Source organism: Trachymyrmex cornetzi, unplaced genomic scaffold (assembly GCF_001594075.2).
Source record: "Trachymyrmex cornetzi isolate Tcor2-1 unplaced genomic scaffold, Tcor1.1 scaffold247, whole genome shotgun sequence".
NCBI lineage: Eukaryota > Metazoa > Arthropoda > Insecta > Hymenoptera > Formicidae > Trachymyrmex > Trachymyrmex cornetzi.
The window spans coordinates 165,589-183,853 of record NW_017297134.1 but is presented as its reverse complement, the minus strand read 5'-3'; the positions used below and the strand labels follow the sequence as shown (position 1 = coordinate 183,853).

Sequence of the window (18,265 nt, the reverse complement as noted above, 5' to 3'; positions counted from 1 at the left end):
TAACCAGAAGACCGGATTCGATTTTTAATTTAATTATTTTATGAAAATATATTCATAGAGTATAAGAAATATTGCAACTTTTGGTTTAATATAAATCAATCGCATTTCATCAAAAAATCATTCTATTAAATTATATATAGTACATATTTAAAGATTAATTTATTTAATTAGTATAAAACAGGTAATAGATAGTAAAAAGATATTGTTTACTAACAATTATTTACAATATGATATATGACACAATATTTACAATATCTTTCTAAAATAAAAAAAAAATAGTTAATTGCTACTGCCAAACCAATCTGATCCCATAGCACCGAAGAACGCGGCTGCTCCGGATTTTATTGCACTAGTAGGCTCATTTTTCGCGTGCTCTTTCGTTATTTTCTTGCGCTGTAAATAAATGCATATTTTAATATGAAAGATAATTATTTTTAATACATGTTCACAAAATTGTGTTAGTATCACACGCGATCTCGCAAAAGTAGACGTTTATACCTTATAATATAATTAAACTAAAAACATAATTGAATTAAAAACACTTATTAAATTACGTTAAACATCTAATTGTTATTCTAATTGCATTTATATTATATCCAATTATGATTATATTTCTCCTAACAAATTTTATGTAACGTAACATGATCCATTAAAGTATTTTTTAATCCTTTCGTATCTTTTAAAATAAAAATAACGAGCAATGTAAACAATTAATTATATAACTTATTAGTTGCGTTAATGCAAAATCACGTCATGCAAGATCGCTTTACCGGCTTACCAAATGTATGCATCGTGATATTTTTATCTTTTTCAAAGGGCAAAATCTATGAATAGGTATATATATTTATGAAGAAAAAATTTAACAAATGTACTATTTTAACTTGAGTGCTTGACACAAGTTGACACAAGCGTCGTTCTATCCTTCTTGACAGTCAGAGAGTGACAAAGATAGAACGACACTTTGTCGGCTTGTGTCATCAAATGGAAAGCACTCAATTTTAATTGTAAAAGTATTCGAGACATACTTGCGTTTTATCGGGTACTGGCATTGACAAAATTGGCAAATTTCTTGTTGGAGCAGTTACGGTTAAAGGCGGGAACCATGGTGCTCCTGTACAAACTGCAAGTACTGCAGGCGGTTCGGTCCTCTCATTGCTCGTGTGTTCATTACGTGCACCCAATATCGAATGCAATTGTTCCAAATGACTGACCAAGTTTCCAAATATCAACTAAAAAATTAGATGTTACAAACGTCATCGCTAATATAAACTCCCTAGGATTATAATATGGTACTAACCAAAGATCTTTGAACAGATTTTTTAACGTTAGTGTGGATAAACGGATTAAAAACATCATAATCAAATGGGTCTATTTTCGCAAGCACTGCATCACACGTTTTTGTTGATAATTCATTAAGAACTTTGTTTTCATGGGGCACCATGAGCAATGTACAATATCTTATATCATATAGTACTTGAAACGCTTGCTTTTGTCTAAGGTCTATGTTTTTAGATGCATTAAGATAATAGTTGAATAGTTCTGTAATAATACTTTCGATAATTTGCTGTAGTACTCTCCTAAAATTGAAAAAACAGAATGTATTATGATAAATAAACTATCTCAATTCACATGATGTTGCATTATTTACTTACTTTGGAAGCGTGTGAGGTATAATCTTATTTAAATCTTTGCAAATGGCGGTCAAGAATTTTTGCAATGGTATCGATGGTTGATAAGGTATTAAAATTTCAGACTTTATTCGCTTTCCTTCTCCAGATTCTTCCTCGATGGTAACTTTCTCCCATTCTGAAACGATCCAGTGGACACGTAGCCCATCAATTGGCTCTCTTAATATATATTTCTTCATATATTCAGATATTTTAACTTTATATATGTTAGCCCAAATGGACCACATGCAAGTACTTTCTTCCTTTAAATTGTCACAAACAGCTTGCCACTTGACATTCGTAATGGTAAGTCCGGATACTTTCGACGATGTGAAACACTTATTTAAATTCGGGCACAGAGTAGTTAACGCAAAGAGAAATCTTGCTAAAACTATAGCGTTTATATCACTTTGACCATGTTTGGGTTTATCATTGACGCATGTGTTCTTTATAAACTGTACAAGATTTTCGATTTTTTCTGTGCTGATTACTTGTAAATGTTCTTGAACTTCATTACGATCAGAGAATGAATTCGCTATTAGAGATATGTTCGCCCAAAGTAAACTATCTTTTATTGTTATTACTCGTTCAGTCTCGTATAAATAGTGCTCAAGATCGGATAATAGTGCATATAGATTTTCGTCAAATTTTTCACATAATTTTATCACATTTGGGGAATATCCTTTAGCCTTCATTAATAAGGATCTTTTGTTATCTAAACCACCATTCTTTGTAAGCTTCTGCGGAATGTCAGTGGGGGAATCTTTCCACACAAACCATCGTAAATCGTGTTCCGGAAATTCAAATTTATCATGCGCTATCTTATCGAGTAATTCTGTTATATCGGATTTTAAATCGGCCAGCGCATCCGTCCATTTATTCGTTATAATACCTATTATATAACAAATCATTATTAATTATTAAAGTAAGTGAGGAATCTTTTTACTTTTTTATATAGATATAATTACATTTTGCTCGTCTAGTTATAATAGGTTGGAAGAATTCTATCCAGAAACTTATTCTCGGTAATGAAAGCTCCTCCCATATTGAATTCCAATTTTCTGGTAGATTTATACTGATAGCTTCTTCCCGAACATTATATAGGCCTTTAATAGAAACTATTAAATCCAATAATTTAGTGATCTCGAGATTAGAAAAATTATTCACCCACTCCAACCAAGATTTAACACTATTTTGAAGCGCTGATAAAGAAAAGGTTTTTGGTATATCCTGAACGAATGGTTTGTGATGTTTGGTAACGGATGGTAGAAATTCTTGAAGTAAATCTTGATCTAAATCTAGCTGTGACAGTAAAGAATACGCTTCTTGATCTTTTATGTCTGCTACAAACTGTAAGACCAAGCCTCCAGGTGCATTATCTGCATCTATAATCACATGTAAGATACAAAATAAAATTTTCTGTGTGTTTACTGCATTCAGATTGTAAGATAAATAAAATACTTACTTATAAAGCATGAATATATTAAATGGACAGTTTGTATAAGTATTTTCATACACGATTTGAGCTTATTTTTAACACTGTCATGACCTTCTCCTTTAATGACAAATTCAATGGCCATACATCTTGTAGATATTAATTTTTCTAAAAGATCCGCGAATGACGATTCATTTAAAAATACCAGAGACGCCAAGCAGTTTGCAGCATTCTACAAGGGAAATGTATCGTCAGTAAGTAATAATTAAATATCACAAAATAAGCAACAATTTGTATACCAACTATGGTTGAAACATCCAACGATTGCAATATTTTGTTGCATTCATTAGATATAATATTCTTAAATTGCATGATAACATCCCACTGCTTTGAAACAATTGGATATCTTTGTGACAACTCGATGCTGCCGACTTCGAACATTAGACTGTAATTTATATGTTGCGCTATTATATATAATTGCGTGGCAAATAACAAATTCTGATTCTCGATGCTCGTCCAAATGTATTGTGGAATGTCCATTAAGATTTTGATTTGGATGATAACGGAGTCAAAAATATGTCCTCTTCTACAAAAAATTACAGCTTAGTTTCGAATGTTTATAAACTGCATTCGAATAATATATGCAATATTTGAAAAAAAAAATACTTGTCTAGCTTATCTTCAATCGGCTCTGTCTTGAAACCAATAAGATATTTCTTTTGCAGTTCCCTAAATTTATCCTCTATGTTAATTATTCTCGAGGTAACTTTCTCAGACGTTATCTTCATTTTTCCAATTGTGTCGGCAGCTAATATTAAATCCCGATATCTTTCCCTGAAAATCGGTAATATAAAAACTGACAGACGTTTCTTAAAGATTTAATATGTAAGTAATCTCTCGAATAATACATTATGAATAATACACTTTCTTGTAAATTTAAAGATAAACTTTGATAGTATGTAAAGATGGTATTTTAATAATTAAAAAAAAAAAAAACAAGCTAAATTGAACTACGTGAACGAGCCTTACCCAACTAACGTCCGCAATTCTAATTTTTTCCTATCACTTTCCAGTTGAATCTTCTTCTGAATCTCTTCGATTTCTTTAATGGTGTGCTGCTCGAACAGCTTATTTATGTCCAAGTCCAAGTAATTCGTCGTTGTCATATTTCTAAGGTTTCGTGCACAATCTTTCTGGAATGAAGAACGCTCTGGAACGAACAACAAGATTCCACGTAGCTCGTAAGTCGTAGGTTAGAATTAAATCGCAGGTTAGCGAGGTTAGTCTGGTATCAACTGTTTTATCGTGCATCGATACCGTCGCGCTTCGTTGAAACGTCAATCGTCATCCGGGAAATTTCCGTTAGTCGGCGCCGCACCTGTGCTCGCTCGCTGCACCTGTGGGTCTCCTTCTGGGAGTTACGTGCTCCGAAGTCCGAAAAATGCTTATCTGGGGAAGGCTCGTCCCTGACTGACTGACATCGAGTAGAGTGGACGAGGCACCGTCGAGGACGGTGAATTCCGAGTTCTCACGCTCGGCAGGCGGTGCGGGTGCGGGTGCGGCCCGGCGCATCATCGAGTCGAGGAACGTTCTGGCCATAGTCCGACTTATCCGACGGTCGGATTGCCGCGCGCACCGTGGACAAGAAACCACAAGAAACCACAAGAAACGGCGAACGCGCGGAGGGTACGGGGTGTGTTATTGGCGGTGTACGCGGCTCTTTGTCGCCGTGGGAACTCGGCTGTCTCGCGTCGTGTCGCGTGTTCCGGACGTCTCGAGGAAGGTTATGTCGTCGGCGTAGCGTCGCACGTAGATTTCGTTCCGGTCGGGAAACGCGAGCGGTGGCCGGTGATTGCGAGCGATGAAATTTTTCATCGCCCGGTGACATTCCCCCTCCCCTCCCCCCTCCGCGTGGCGACAGCACAGGTGTGTCCTCGGTCTACGGATGTGTGTGCAGACGCCCCACTACCTACCCTCGCCCTCCCGCTCCCGCGCGAGCCATCGACGTCGAGCAGCTCTCCGGTTTCCCAGCGGTTTCGTCGGCGAGACGGTAGCGGTGATGCGCGCTACCGGGCCAAAAACAACCTAACCGATGACTGTCGACAACACGGGTGAGCATACCGATCCTGATACCTCCTTGATTCGCGCCGCGCCTTCCTGCGGTCTTATCTCGACCGACGGACAAATGGCAAAGTTGAGTCTGGTTGGAGTCGCGCGCTCCGCAAGGCGCAACTTTCTTCTCTCCCTTTTTTCTTTTTCTGGAATTAGCACATTCGTGCAAACACTCGCGCCGTGTTGCTATTTTAGCGCTCGCTGCGAAGAATCAGCGTTCGCCGAGAACGGAAACTCGTTTCGACTTGAATTATATCCAAACGAATTGCCTTGGAGTCTAATGTTTCTCCTTCTCTGAGTAATGCACATTCCCAAAAAGGAGCTGCGAAGGTGTTACGCAATAAATTATTTCATGATACAAAATGTGCTCATACGTGTATTTTTTGATTACGATATACTAATATGATAAATGAAGTTGTCGAATAAAAGGTCCGTTCTTTTTTGAAGAATGCCTGGACTACACTGGTGAAATAAGTTAGAGTGAAAACAAATATAGGATGCTTTCCATTTAGTAACCACAAACATCATTCTATCTTTTTTGACATTCGGTGAGTAATAAAGATGGAACGACATTTGTGCCAACTTGTCATCAAATGGAAAGTACTCGTAGTTTGTTTCACTTCAACTTATTGTATCAGTATACACCAGTTCAAAACACTCTTTAAAAAATACTAGATCTATAATCGTATTATTGTATAAAAAGGATTACAATTTTTATAATTTTGTTCTCCAAGTCGGAAAGAGATAATCTTATTATGTTTAATACATTTTGAATGCAGATTACCACAAGGCAAAAAGGATGAGTACCTCACTAACGTCACTTCAGCCAAATAGTCAAAGCTTAGAAAGGCAGAAACATGTTAGAACCACGACGGAAAGACTGTACAACAGTCTTACCAAGAAAAGGTTTGCTTCTATTAATATTTATAGTCACTAGTATATTAGTCATACAGTACATCTCTCATGCTTCTTTTATTTGACTTATTGTTGGCTAACATATTAATTCAACTTGTATGCATTTCTAGGAAAGATCCAAAGCAAACAAATGTTCAAAGAATGTGGATAAACTACGAAGACTGCAAAGATGACTTTTGGGCAGCTATAAGATCTAATTATGATTATATTATGGATACTAATTTAATCGATACTTGCAAGGTAGATTTGTGTGAAATGTCTTAAGTCTTTTTTATGCACAGATATATAGCGTGAGATATAAATGTTGAACAATTTTATTATCAATTTAAGGAAGCAAATGGTGAATTGACATGGGACGAAACAGACGTGTCGACGCATTCGTGGACCTTGAAGGAAGTCAGCAATCAATTTTCAGAGCTTTACTCGTGGTTAAGAATTCTTCAAGAATTGGTCTATTCTAAAGAAGAAAATCTTTTAGACAAAAGCCTGCGTGCAGTACGTATCAGGTTGAATCTGATATATTCAAAATATATGATAAGAATAAATCTCTAAATGAAATTAATATATCTCTTAAAGTAATGTTAAAAATTCAATTAATCAGGCTCATATGGAAGAGCTACGACGCAAGGCGTATAGACGTAAATTATTCAATGAGCAAGCGGAAAAGTTAATTTCTCGCGCCCCTGCTTTAAAAGATGAAGTGGCGTGGCGTGTAGATCACTTGAATGCAAAATGGGAACTAGTTGAGCAAATTATGGCGCCCATAGACCAACCAGTATCTAGTCAACAAGATATATCAGCAGGTAATGGGTTGTTGCCCTTTGAAAAATTGTATCTTTCGTATGGTTTGTTAATGTAAACGTAATCGATCTGTTCCAACAGATTTTGAACGCGAAGTGAAATGTCTAAGAAAATGGTTACGAGAAATGGAGTCACGTCTTCAACCTTTGAGCTTCCACATCAACTGGACTTTGCCAGAACTGGAGGACAAAGCGGTAGAGCACATGGTAAGTGACGTATTGTTTTTAATCGTTACATTTACGTAACAATAAAGTTATTAGTATTTTCCTATCTTTCTCATTCGTCGGCAAATTTCGCCATGTGGTGTACTTTACAGATGATACACCAGATGTCCCTTTGGGTCTCCCTTTTATTTACTTTATTACATTTTACTGTGGGAAAGTATCATCCACTTGTAGAAAAAAACGCATCTATAGAAAACTTAACATATGCTCTAATACGCGTTTGATTTTTTCCATTAAGAATTAAATAATAAACAAAGAAGAATCCCAATCGCTCCGAAATTTCTTTAAATAGTATTCATAGGTCCAAGGGTACTTAAAATTAATACATCTGCTTAAAATTAACATAATTGAATGATTTTTTTATTTTGTTACGTAATGTTATTTCTCGGATATTGATCTTCAAAATAAACAAATTGGAACGATTGGAAAAAATGTCCTAGTTCATTGGACCCACAAATATGTATTAGGATTAAAGATTTTTCTTGAAAATTTCTACAAAAAAGAAGGTGATTGCCTTTAAAGCTCAGATAATTTTATGCATGCGCTTGTTCTTGTCTTCCTGTTTTTTTTTCATAAGTAAATTGGATAGCATAAAATGCACAAAGCGGAACGGAGTATAAATCTGCGGATAAATTAACTCCAGCCGAAGCAATCCATTTATTAACCGATTTAATTGTTAATGACGAAACGGGAATGCTAGGAAGCGGCACGATTCGGCGGAATACGTGCTAAGAATAATGCCGCATTGGTCTAGCACGTGCGTGCCGGATTGAATTTTCGCTGGCTAAGACCGAGCGACGCAACAGCTAAGAGGAGGAACGGATGTGATGGTACCTAGGTAGAGTGGGGGGGAGGAAACAGTCGGCGTGTATACCATACCCCACGTTGTTGTTTTGTTCCGGGCTCCGATCTTTCCCGAAGGCTTGCGTTCGGACAGAAACGACGCGCTTCGTTGCTTTGGAGAGACTAGCAGCTGCCTGCCTGCCGGCTGCACGAGCGGCGAGCCGACAGAGTTCGCCGTTCCACGGTCGCCGCCGGTGGACGGGCACGTTACAACGCGAACACGTTGATCCAAGATTCCCTTCCTCCTTCCCCTCCTCACATTCATCGCCCTGTTCTTTTCGCGTTTCTTTCTCTTTCCCTCTTCCTCATCATCTCTTTCCGTTCGTCTAGTTCTCGTCCCTCTTTTTTTCTGGAGCATCGCTATATTTAAACACGCAAATGGTGCGCGTCTCTCGTGTTTGATTTGTGATCGCGGCATCGCGTAGCTTTGTGCACCGCGTGGGTCGGCCACGGGCCACCTTCTGTACCACCGCAGTCCGGCATCTTATACCGCGTCAGTATTCCCTCCGTTTTCGTAAAGCAGCGGGGGTTCTTTCTGGAAGAATCCATGGTCACTCACGTAATCTCGATACTCGACGGTATCGTGGTATCGTGGGTCAGCCAGACGAGTCTCTTCTTCCTACGGGTCTAACCGGCCGCCGCACGGGCTCTCTTCCCCTTCTTCCTTCGCCTCCTACTCGTTTTTCCATCCGTCCGTCCATCCTATCTAACCGAGACATACCACCACGGCAACACTCGCAGCTCAAACTTGTTCGCGCGGTCCATTCGACGTGGTTTCTCCGTCGCCGCACGTCGCCGCACGTCGCCGCACGTCGCCGCACGTCGCCGTCGATTGCCGCGAACGAACCCTGGCGTGACCCCGCGCGGCGCGGCGCGGCGCGGCAAAGGAGTCATTCATGCATCGTAACGAGCACGAGTGCGACGAAACCGCCGCGTGGAAGCGGGGAGGTCTGAGGCGGTGCGTTTGAAAAAAACGCCGTGTGAAGAAAAAGAAAAAAGAAAAAGATGCGCTTCGTTGCCGAAGCTCGTGAGTGCTCGTAGTGCTGACTGCTGTAGAGTCTCGATGCTTCTCGATTCTTCGTAGTTGCTCTTCTTGTGGATACGCGTGCTCTCGCGCTGACACGTAGATACAACAATGGTGCGCCGCTCTTCCTACTCGGCATAGTGGATATGCATTTTGGTAAGCCACAGTTGATGGAAAATTTATCCTTTTCTTTATCTCTAATTATGTGAGGGAGTTTCTACGGAGCTCGTTCAAGGATCGATCGAACAGATTGCCTCACCGCGGTTGATTAAACAGCATTGTTTCGAAGCACGTGGTTGTAAAAAGTGTACGGTAAAGATAATGGAATTTAGAACGTGAAAGTCGGTGTTCCAAGTGTTCCGAACCGTATAGAGAGAGAGACTCTTTATTTTCCTGGTAAACTCGTTGCATCTATCTCGGTATTTTATACCGCGTTGTTATTAACTGAAACTTAATTCTGCTCTGCTTCTCTCTTCAGAGTTTTCAATTCGAGATAACACCTTGAGCTAATTCCGTCTCCACATCCGCAGTTCTCTCGCAGCTCGCGGTACAGCACGACTGAGATTCATTGTGATATTTGTCCCGTTATTGTTACATCGAAAAACACAATGAAACAATGAAGCAATTACAGCAAAGACTATCCGAGTAATGCATCTATGATCGTACTTGCCTTTCGAACGAGAAACCGTCATTACATATCGGATTTTCCTTTCATAGTAAAAGACGAAAGGAAAATCGTCGTGTAAAAAGTTGCATTACTCACCTTGATAGTTTATTTGCGATATTATGTCAATTCAAGATAAAGCGAAGCACATAAATAATAATAATAGCTGTTATCTCGTCAAGATTACGATCATGAAAACCGGGAAGCCGTGCATGTTTTTCGATCAATCATATATTTATCATATATTAATTATATACTTGGAACACAACACGTCTCTCTCGACGTCCCTGTTCGCGCTCCGATTTATTACACCTGAGCTCCGGTTCACATATTATCTTTCGCCGCCCGTTTGGTCATCGACACTCGCGGTGCGTGGATGCTCCGTTGAACGACATTCGTGGATGTTGTGAAGTCGGTCGTTCGAGGTCAAGCGAGTTCACGTGGAATTGTCCGTATAAAGAGAAAGTAGATCTTTCTGCAATTTTATGAGATCTCAGTCGTATCCGGTAATCGCGCTAATTACCGGATCGCTAGTCATTGAATTAAATTTCAATTTAATTATTCCGCATTACTGCGGAAAGGGAAGGTATTGTATCCTCCCATCTCCTTTCGACTTTCTATCGATACCCACAATACACTTACGTCACTGACTATCGTCAAGCAACTCGTTTACCAGTTATTTACCAGTTACATATCGCTTAAAAGAGAAAGTCGAAGGAACATCAGTCGGCTTGACATTAACATCTACCTGGCTGTAAGGGTTAATTAATATTTGGAACGCGATTCGCCAACGTTAACATGTGGACATATGTCTCAACTCGGAGAAAATCTGTGAAACCGGACAGTAGCCGTTTGGCTTTTCAACTAGTTGAGAGTATTTTTAGAAGCGTACGATTCGAGCGATCATCACACACTCCATCCTCGTGTGATATTAGGACGATCGCTCTTCTTCCGAAAGAAAAACTAACTCCCACGTTAGAAACGCAAGATAGATTTTCCGCGAGCGGCTGTAACAGATTTTAAATAGATCGAGTTGGTGGCGAGAGACAAGTTCAAGTCGAGTGAGAATTATCTCGCACGTATATCGTGGCACGTTAATTTGCAAATCAGATTCTCGATTGATACAACATCCGCAAAACATAATATGCATAAACGGAAGTATCTTTCGCTGCTTAACAGTTTACATTTAATTTGACTTTATAAATCGATTTCCCACTCGTCAAACATCGTGAATTGTAAATATTGACGCGATATTTATCTGATGAATTTTCAATTTATCGGGAATGATCATCATCTCGAATAATACGATATTTTACGATACATGATTATTTTTGGCAACACTCTTGACGATGTCTTGTTCATTTTATACGAATTTGTGAATTTTGATATTTTATTAATAATGGGTGATAAAAATTGCATTCGTGATAAGATTACAAAGTATTTGTGTTGTGTAGATAAAAATAATACCAACTTAATTCAAAGTTCAAACGACTACGTGTTCGATAACGATATGCTTTACGATATGCCTTATCAACGATAGTGTAGTTTGGTCTCTTCATAAACGGGCAACTCTCTCGTAGTATATGCCGTTAGAATTGTTGTAAAATTTACGAGATGCTTGCGAAACCGCAAATCCGACCATTGACAAAACAAGAGTTATTCTACCGTGGAATACAGTAAAATGCCCAATAAGAGTGCGGCGCGGCGACGAGAAATGAGGTGAGGACGGGCTGGGTGACTCGGTTAACTCGGTTAACTCGGTTAACTCGGTTAACAGCTGCGAGCGGAAGGTCCCGGATGTGATCTTATTCGCGTTTGCGCGAATACACGTGCGCAATTTGAATATATTGCATTAAGAAGATTCAGTCTTCCAACCACTTGGAATATATATATATATATCTCTCAAATAAGACCAAATTACACCAAGTATCACCAAAAGGTGAAACGTTCGAATGTGATTTCTGTATCTTCTTTTATACGGAGACTATAATCGCTCCTCAAGTATGCATGATCGCGAGGATACGCGATGGAAACTCGCGGTACTGTCGTGCTTGCGTCACCATCACGAGCGGTGTACTATAAGTGAAAGGGAATAGAAAATTTTTGCCAGCTAATATTTTTTTATGGCACTCTACGAATGCAAGATTTACGATTACGCGTTGCGACGCGAAATCAGTATGTGCGTACAGCAATCCGTTTGATTGTTGCCCCGAACGAGATTGCTTTATCGTGGCATTGCTTACGGTGCACAAATTATTATAGCAATATTCTCTTTCCTTCCCGCATAATTTATCAAGTGGAAGTGTTTTGTTGGAGGATTAATTATCAAGCTGTTTAACATTAAAAACTTAATTGAAGAAAATTTAAAAAGAATTTTAAATAAATTGAAAGATTAATATGAATGAGATACAGAGTTTGATATTCGAAAGTCACAGGAAGCCTTGTAACGCATCTCAGATGTTAAAGCTCGATGTCTGCATAAAAAAAGGAAGCCTTACGGCGATGGTTGTTCTCGTACTGAAGAGAATTGCAAATGACGTATTACAGGATGTTTTAGAAAGTACTAAAAAGAATTCACGAATTATGATGAATAGAAGCTGTGATCGCGAATTTTATAGCAGCGTGAACAACTTGGATTAAATTAGATCGTTCAAATGGAAGCCCCGTCGGACGAACTATCTTTCAAACGCACACGCTATCGTTATAGCGTATGTAATCGAAAGGCTAATATTACCATGTTACCGGAAAGTTGATGCATTTTTTTTCATTATAGCTTGTCATATTATAGAGTCATTTGCCTTTGCATGTATGCGTGCGCTGACTCACTCGCCTGGCGTCACTCGACTAACTAGGAAAATGACTGATGTGACCACCATTTCTGAGTTGGATGGAACTTGTAGCGTATCCTTTAAGCTACAGAGAGACTCTTAGGCCGGTATTCATAGTCAGTTTTTATATTAAAGACAGATTAAATTCTGTCTAGAGGTGTCACGAACCAATCAGAGGGCCCCACATTAGCGTCTTAAGATCTTACTTGTAAGACCTTACTTACGGTCTTGAAATAAGAATCGACTATAAATACCTAGTGTCTTAGACTCACGAGTATCCTAGTTTCAAAAACACTTATAAATTATATTTTTATACATTAAAATTAAATCATAATATCGTAGCAAATCGATTCGTTTCAAATATACCTATCGGAATAGTGTGATAATAGATGAAGTTAATTTTGTTTTAGAACAGTTTTGTAAAAACGAACGAGTATAAAGGAAAAATATAACAAAATAAATTGTACAAAATGTAAGGAAGAAATGTGCGTGCGCAGGAAGAACGTGAATAAATAAAATTATAAAAGAGAAAAAGATAGATAGCTACGCGTAAGTAAGAAGAAGCACTGAGAATATAAAAGAAAGAAGAAATAGCCAAGTATAATAAAAATATGTAATAGAAGGAAATTACATAAAAGAGGACGAGAAACCGTAAGATTTAGCCAAGATAAAATAGTACTAATGCACAAATGATATGAATGCGAATGATACGAATTCATGATAATTTTTCTACGTGCCTGTTATAAAATGTGCCATGTGGGAGGCTTACCGCTAGATTACTCGTGAAACTACGACCGTAGTGGCTATACACAGTTACCCTCGGTATCTTGAATTCTTAGATAGCGCCGGCACGTCCTGCTGGTTACGGAAGTAAAAATCGCTTAGTGAATGCACTAAGTGCTGGTGGTCTCAGCCTTACGGTCGGTTACCACGTTTTGTCTGCGATTTAACCTTCTACATTTACTAGTACAATCTCAAATAATACACCGCGGCGTGCCGTGACATCGTTTTTCAGGAATAAACGCAAGACTACACGGAGGTGAAGAAATTAGTACCGGTGGAGTGTACACTTTCTCTTTCCCACACAAAGTAGAAACTTGATCCTGCTTCATGAATCGATGGAGATTGGAAGAGTCCTTTTCTTAACAGGACATTAACTGCTTTAATGATCAATATTGACTCGCGTTTTGTCGGACGGAGATATACCGCGCGGGATAAGGCAACACTGAAAAATAATCGTTTTCTGGTGCAACGAAAATTTATGTGATATTAACAAAAAAGAAAATTTCATAAAAGTTGTGTATAAAAAAATTTTACATGGCAAAACATAACGACAGTAATGACAAATTAACTTTCTCCAGGCAGTGGCAGTAGACAGTCTTACTCATCGTACAGAGCGTGTCGATAAATCATGATTAGATTGTATGCCGAAAGAGATTTCTCGATAGAGCCTTTCAACCTGGATTGAAAGAAGCGGCGTGGTAATAACAACGCTCTTCTGCGACTTGGTCGGAAATATATGGGGCGTTCTCGACGAAAGAATTTCATCTTCTATGTAACTAATATATGTAAAGTGAGAAATGATAAATAAGAATTACAGTACGTACTACTTTTTAAAATAAAAAATTCCTTGAGCACGTGTAATTATTTTAATTATAATCACGCGCGCGGATTATTTATTTACTTCTAAGAAACCTAAAATAACTGTTCTCAGAACAAAATAAATTACCAGGTTTTGCTACCACAGAATATATTGAACCGTACCGAAATTTATTACAAAAAAAAGTCTTGCCTACAAATCTTTATAAAAAATTGCACGTTTTCGTATAATTTTTGCAATTTGCATTTTACGGACGAATAACGCGCGTATTCAAATGTGATCTCCATTTATCTGGAACACCCTGTAGAGAACGTACTGTGGGATCATCTATTCTCCGAAACAATTTAAGCGATCCAGCAGCCAGCGTTGGTCTTCGAATTGCTCGAAGGTACAGCCGCGCCCAAAGAGTTATCGGCTCGTTCGTCTCAGATTAATCTCCATTCTGTGGTGATATCGTCCCGATTTTTCGCTAGTCACCTCGTCGTTCGCTAGTGATCTCTACAGTATTTTCCATCGATCGAAACCGATACGCTTAGAATGCGAACGGTGGTACGAACAGTCATGCTCTAAAAACTAAAACGTGTACTTATGCAATGTAAAAGTTCGAACGTTATAAGCCAGGCAATATTTTGACAAGCTCACTGATATTGCGTTATATCGCGTGTATTAGATAATAGAACATATTCGCTGTGCTACTATTAATTTAATTCATCGAGAAGACTCGAGGTGTTCGAGAGATACTGGTTTCAATTAAAATGTTGAGTCTACATTATGGCTTGTCTGATTACTGCCTTGATCTTATTCTCCGTTTTATCACGTAGAAAACTAATTTGTCAGGTTTCCGCCTCGGCGGAATCTTACATTTTCCATTTCGTCACGTATAAGAAATTCAATTAGGTTTCCTGCGATAATGATTGTTAATTTCGTAATATTTCGTAATAAGATAATATCGAGTTTGTTAAATTATTTAATACACAGATTCGCTCTAAACTTATCTACTTTTACTATCGCCGCGCGAGTTCTCGCGTGATTCGACATGCCGTTTCACCCGTCATCGTCGACCAACAAGGACATTATCACTACCGTGCGACAGGCTTATGGATGTGTCTGGTATCGCGTGTCTTTGAAAGCCCGCATCTTGCATGACATTATCGTCATGCGTTACGTTCGCCCGCGCAACCTGTTTCCTGTTGCATCGCGTAATATTTTCCACGATGTCATTGTCACGAAGATACCGCAACAAAAAACAACGATATTTAACCGTAAGTGAAACTTGAGAGGAAAAATTATCGGGTCGACCTTCCCATTGAATTTTTAAAACGCGATGAATTTTCTAAGCCGCAACATGCCAAGGTTGTTGCCCCAGCGTCAACGTCGCGGCCTTCAACTTGAGATGAGCTGACGACAGTCTGACAAGTAGGATAGAAACCAGTCGAAGAGCTGGAAAGACCGGCCGCTTTTAATTTTCATCGTGGGAAAAAAAGAAGTACTCTTCTTCAAGCATATTTCATCCATAAACAATATATATAATCGTGAGAGAATAATTTTCTCTTTATATATACGAGTATAACTCTGCTTTACAATTTTTCAGGTATTCTCCATTTTTCAATCTACAGATTTAAATAATCCGCCATTTTTCTTCCTTGATCTCAATCGCAATGCGCGAGATTTTTTCTTATATCCCTGAATGGTATAAATCTTTCCTATCAAAAAATGAATGGGCATGGTTGGAGCTCTATGAATACATCTATCCGTTATTTATGCAAATAGAATAGATAAGCAGAATATTCTATGACTAGTAGCACCTCGCATGTTTCATTCCATGGCGTGAAACTACCGCGGTATCGTTGAATGTCAATAACAACCAGCAATCGGCATTCGTGGACCGCCACCGATGCAGCGTCTCTCCGTCTCGCTTACACGGCAGCTTGACACTATGCAGCTGCGTTTAGCTATGGATTCAACTATAAATTACACCCTACCTTGGATAAGGCTGGTCGTGTTTCTCCTCTCAACGTATACACGCACGCATGCATGGCGCAACTCGCTCTTTACGATTCTTTAATATCTGTCGCTAAACTTTCCCATGAAAGCTAAAGCGCGCCCGCTGTTAAGATCTCTGCGAAACGCGCGCGATAGATTTTATTCCTTTACGATCTCCTTAGCATACGTTTTGTCACGAGTCACACCATACTTGTTCCTTATCACATTCCATGCATGCAGTCGTATATATGTACATCCGCGCACTCGAGGCGGAATGTCGACGGAAAGTTGTTACCGATCTCTGTCAAGATATCGTTCATATTTCTCTCATTTTCGTTTACTGTGAGATGAAACGTTCACAATATTGATAAGTGGCAATATCTCTCTCTCTCTCTCTCTTTCTACAATGTATTTACTTCTTCCAGTGTATAAGTTATTATATACATATATGATGTCATTACTTGAAAAATATGAAATAATTTACACAAACCGTCATGGATGTCTTAATACGTAAAGTTTTGCCGTACACGGGATGTGAGTCTAAATTCAAAATGTACAGTGTGGCCCCTTGCATGAATTATTAAATCTTTCACAATCATAATAAAATCATAAATACAATAATTAATAATAAATAAATAATTAAATTTTTTTGCGAAATGTTCTATGTGAAAAATTAAATGCATAATATCAACCAACACTGAATCAATCGATTGATATAAAAATTATTTTACTTTTAGCGAATTCGATTACTTGTGCTAGTACAAAAATTATTTCAAAGTTATTTGATGACAGAAATGTAATAAATATTCGATATATTTCATATAAGCACAAACATAAAGTTCTCGATACAGGAATAACAGGCTCGAATGAAATTAATCTATAATGCGTGTAAGAGAAGTCTGTACGAACCAGTACGGGTGCAAATGATATTTTATTTTAAACATAAATAAGTACATAAACGTTTCGATCTTTTGTTTTGGATCTTTTTGTTTGGATTAGTATGAAAGTGGCATATTTTAAACTAAAATTAAAGAGTGTATAATATGTTACTCGCGTAAGAGCATCGTTAATAAGTTATGTATCGATGAGTGCAATCGTAGTGGTTCTTTCAGAAACATTAAATTGACTGATTTTTGCTAAATAACAATAGATTCGCAGAAACATTATCTCAAGATATTTAGAGTAATAAAGTTATGTATAAAAAATTGCGATTTACATTGTGAATTAAAATTCTTGCGCATGTTTTCTTGATCTGGATATTTATCTGTGTAGCGCAAATTAAAACAGGTGGAAATTAGTATCTAACTATAAAATTTCTAAATTGTCTAACTTACATTACACGAGATAGCTGTAGTAAACATAAGATTAGGAATGATTAGTTCATATTACACTAACCTAATAGACTTTCGTGTCGTAGAGCAATCATGATGTCTTGTAAGATATAAGAAATTAATCTGTAAAAGTTGACGGTGTGTCGCAATTTACAATTCGAATGCATTCCATTGTTCCCACGGAGACTGGGATATTCTAATAGCAAAATAGCAAGATTTCTGCGAATAGAGTTGTCCAAGCTGAGCAGCTTGATTTATGCGTGCACGCACTTCGCATCCTGTTGGAGAGATATCCGCGCTTTCATAACGAGCTGGTTCCTCACCGTCGTTGCGCTGTTCCTTTTGTTCGAATGAGAAATTGACAACGAGATGAGGCGACGTAAAAGGAAGAAGGAGAAAAAAGCGTCGGTCGTACAGCGGGTAGTCGTACGAAGAGTGTGCACCGCGTGAAAGCAAACTGCGATACGGACCTGCTCGCGGAACGACACGTCGTACTGCGAGATAAGTAGAACAATCACACATAATCATATGCAATCTATCAGAGAAAGTGGGCTAATATGGACTACGGTCGGTGGATGGAGGTGGAGGATATTCCAACACCTTTGTCTCCTGAGGAGATTTCGAAGCGCGATCTGGAAGAGTACAAACACTCGCGCTAGGATACCAAGTGTTAACATGAAGTGGAGAGAGAAAGAAACATGAACCTGGACTTATCGGCCAGCTCGACAGCTTGACTCACTTCGCGGAAGTAATAAAGAATTTTAAACGTTTCTTTTGCGCATTTAACCTTTACGTTCTGGTTGGCGTGCGCGCGGTGTCGGTTCATGTTTTTGCGCGG

General features: G+C 38.5%; 2 protein-coding genes across 2 annotated transcripts in view; one reads left to right on the top strand and one right to left on the bottom strand.

Annotated features, from left to right (window-relative positions):
• Positions 1-279: 279 nt before the first annotated feature.
• Positions 280-4,290, bottom strand: Cog1 (conserved oligomeric Golgi complex subunit 1). Its single transcript, XM_018507718.1, has 9 exons — positions 4,132-4,290; positions 3,769-3,936; positions 3,406-3,688; positions 3,133-3,334; positions 2,636-3,052; positions 1,653-2,559; positions 1,298-1,577; positions 1,026-1,229; positions 280-393 (listed from the first exon to the last, which is right to left on the bottom strand). The coding sequence occupies exons 1-9, from the start codon at positions 4,266-4,268 to the stop codon at positions 280-282; spliced, it is 2,712 nt and encodes a 903-aa protein (XP_018363220.1). The 5' UTR covers positions 4,269-4,290.
• An 844-nt stretch (positions 4,291-5,134) lies between these two features.
• Positions 5,135-18,265, top strand: part of LOC108761288 (uncharacterized) — a 38,785-nt gene continuing 25,654 nt past the window's right edge. The window contains exons 1-6 of the mRNA XM_018507717.1: positions 5,135-5,213; positions 5,994-6,120; positions 6,240-6,369; positions 6,460-6,624; positions 6,731-6,932; positions 7,012-7,136. Coding sequence (XP_018363219.1) covers positions 5,195-5,213; positions 5,994-6,120; positions 6,240-6,369; positions 6,460-6,624; positions 6,731-6,932; positions 7,012-7,136 — 768 coding nt within the window. The 5' untranslated portion in view covers positions 5,135-5,194. The remainder of the gene's footprint in view (positions 5,214-5,993; positions 6,121-6,239; positions 6,370-6,459; positions 6,625-6,730; positions 6,933-7,011; positions 7,137-18,265) is intronic.

Excerpts from the sequence above, each read along its gene's own strand:
- Cog1 (XM_018507718.1), bottom strand. The coding sequence starts at position 4,268 with ATGACAACGACGAATTACTTGGACTTGGACATAAATAAGCTGTTCGAG. Across the intron at positions 3,335-3,405 it reads CGTTGGATGTTTCAACCATA|AATGCTGCAAACTGCTTGGC; the intron begins GTTGGTATACAA and ends TTTCCCTTGTAG. Across the intron at positions 394-1,025 it reads CAGTACCCGATAAAACGCAA|CGCAAGAAAATAACGAAAGA; the intron begins GTATGTCTCGAA and ends ATTTATTTACAG.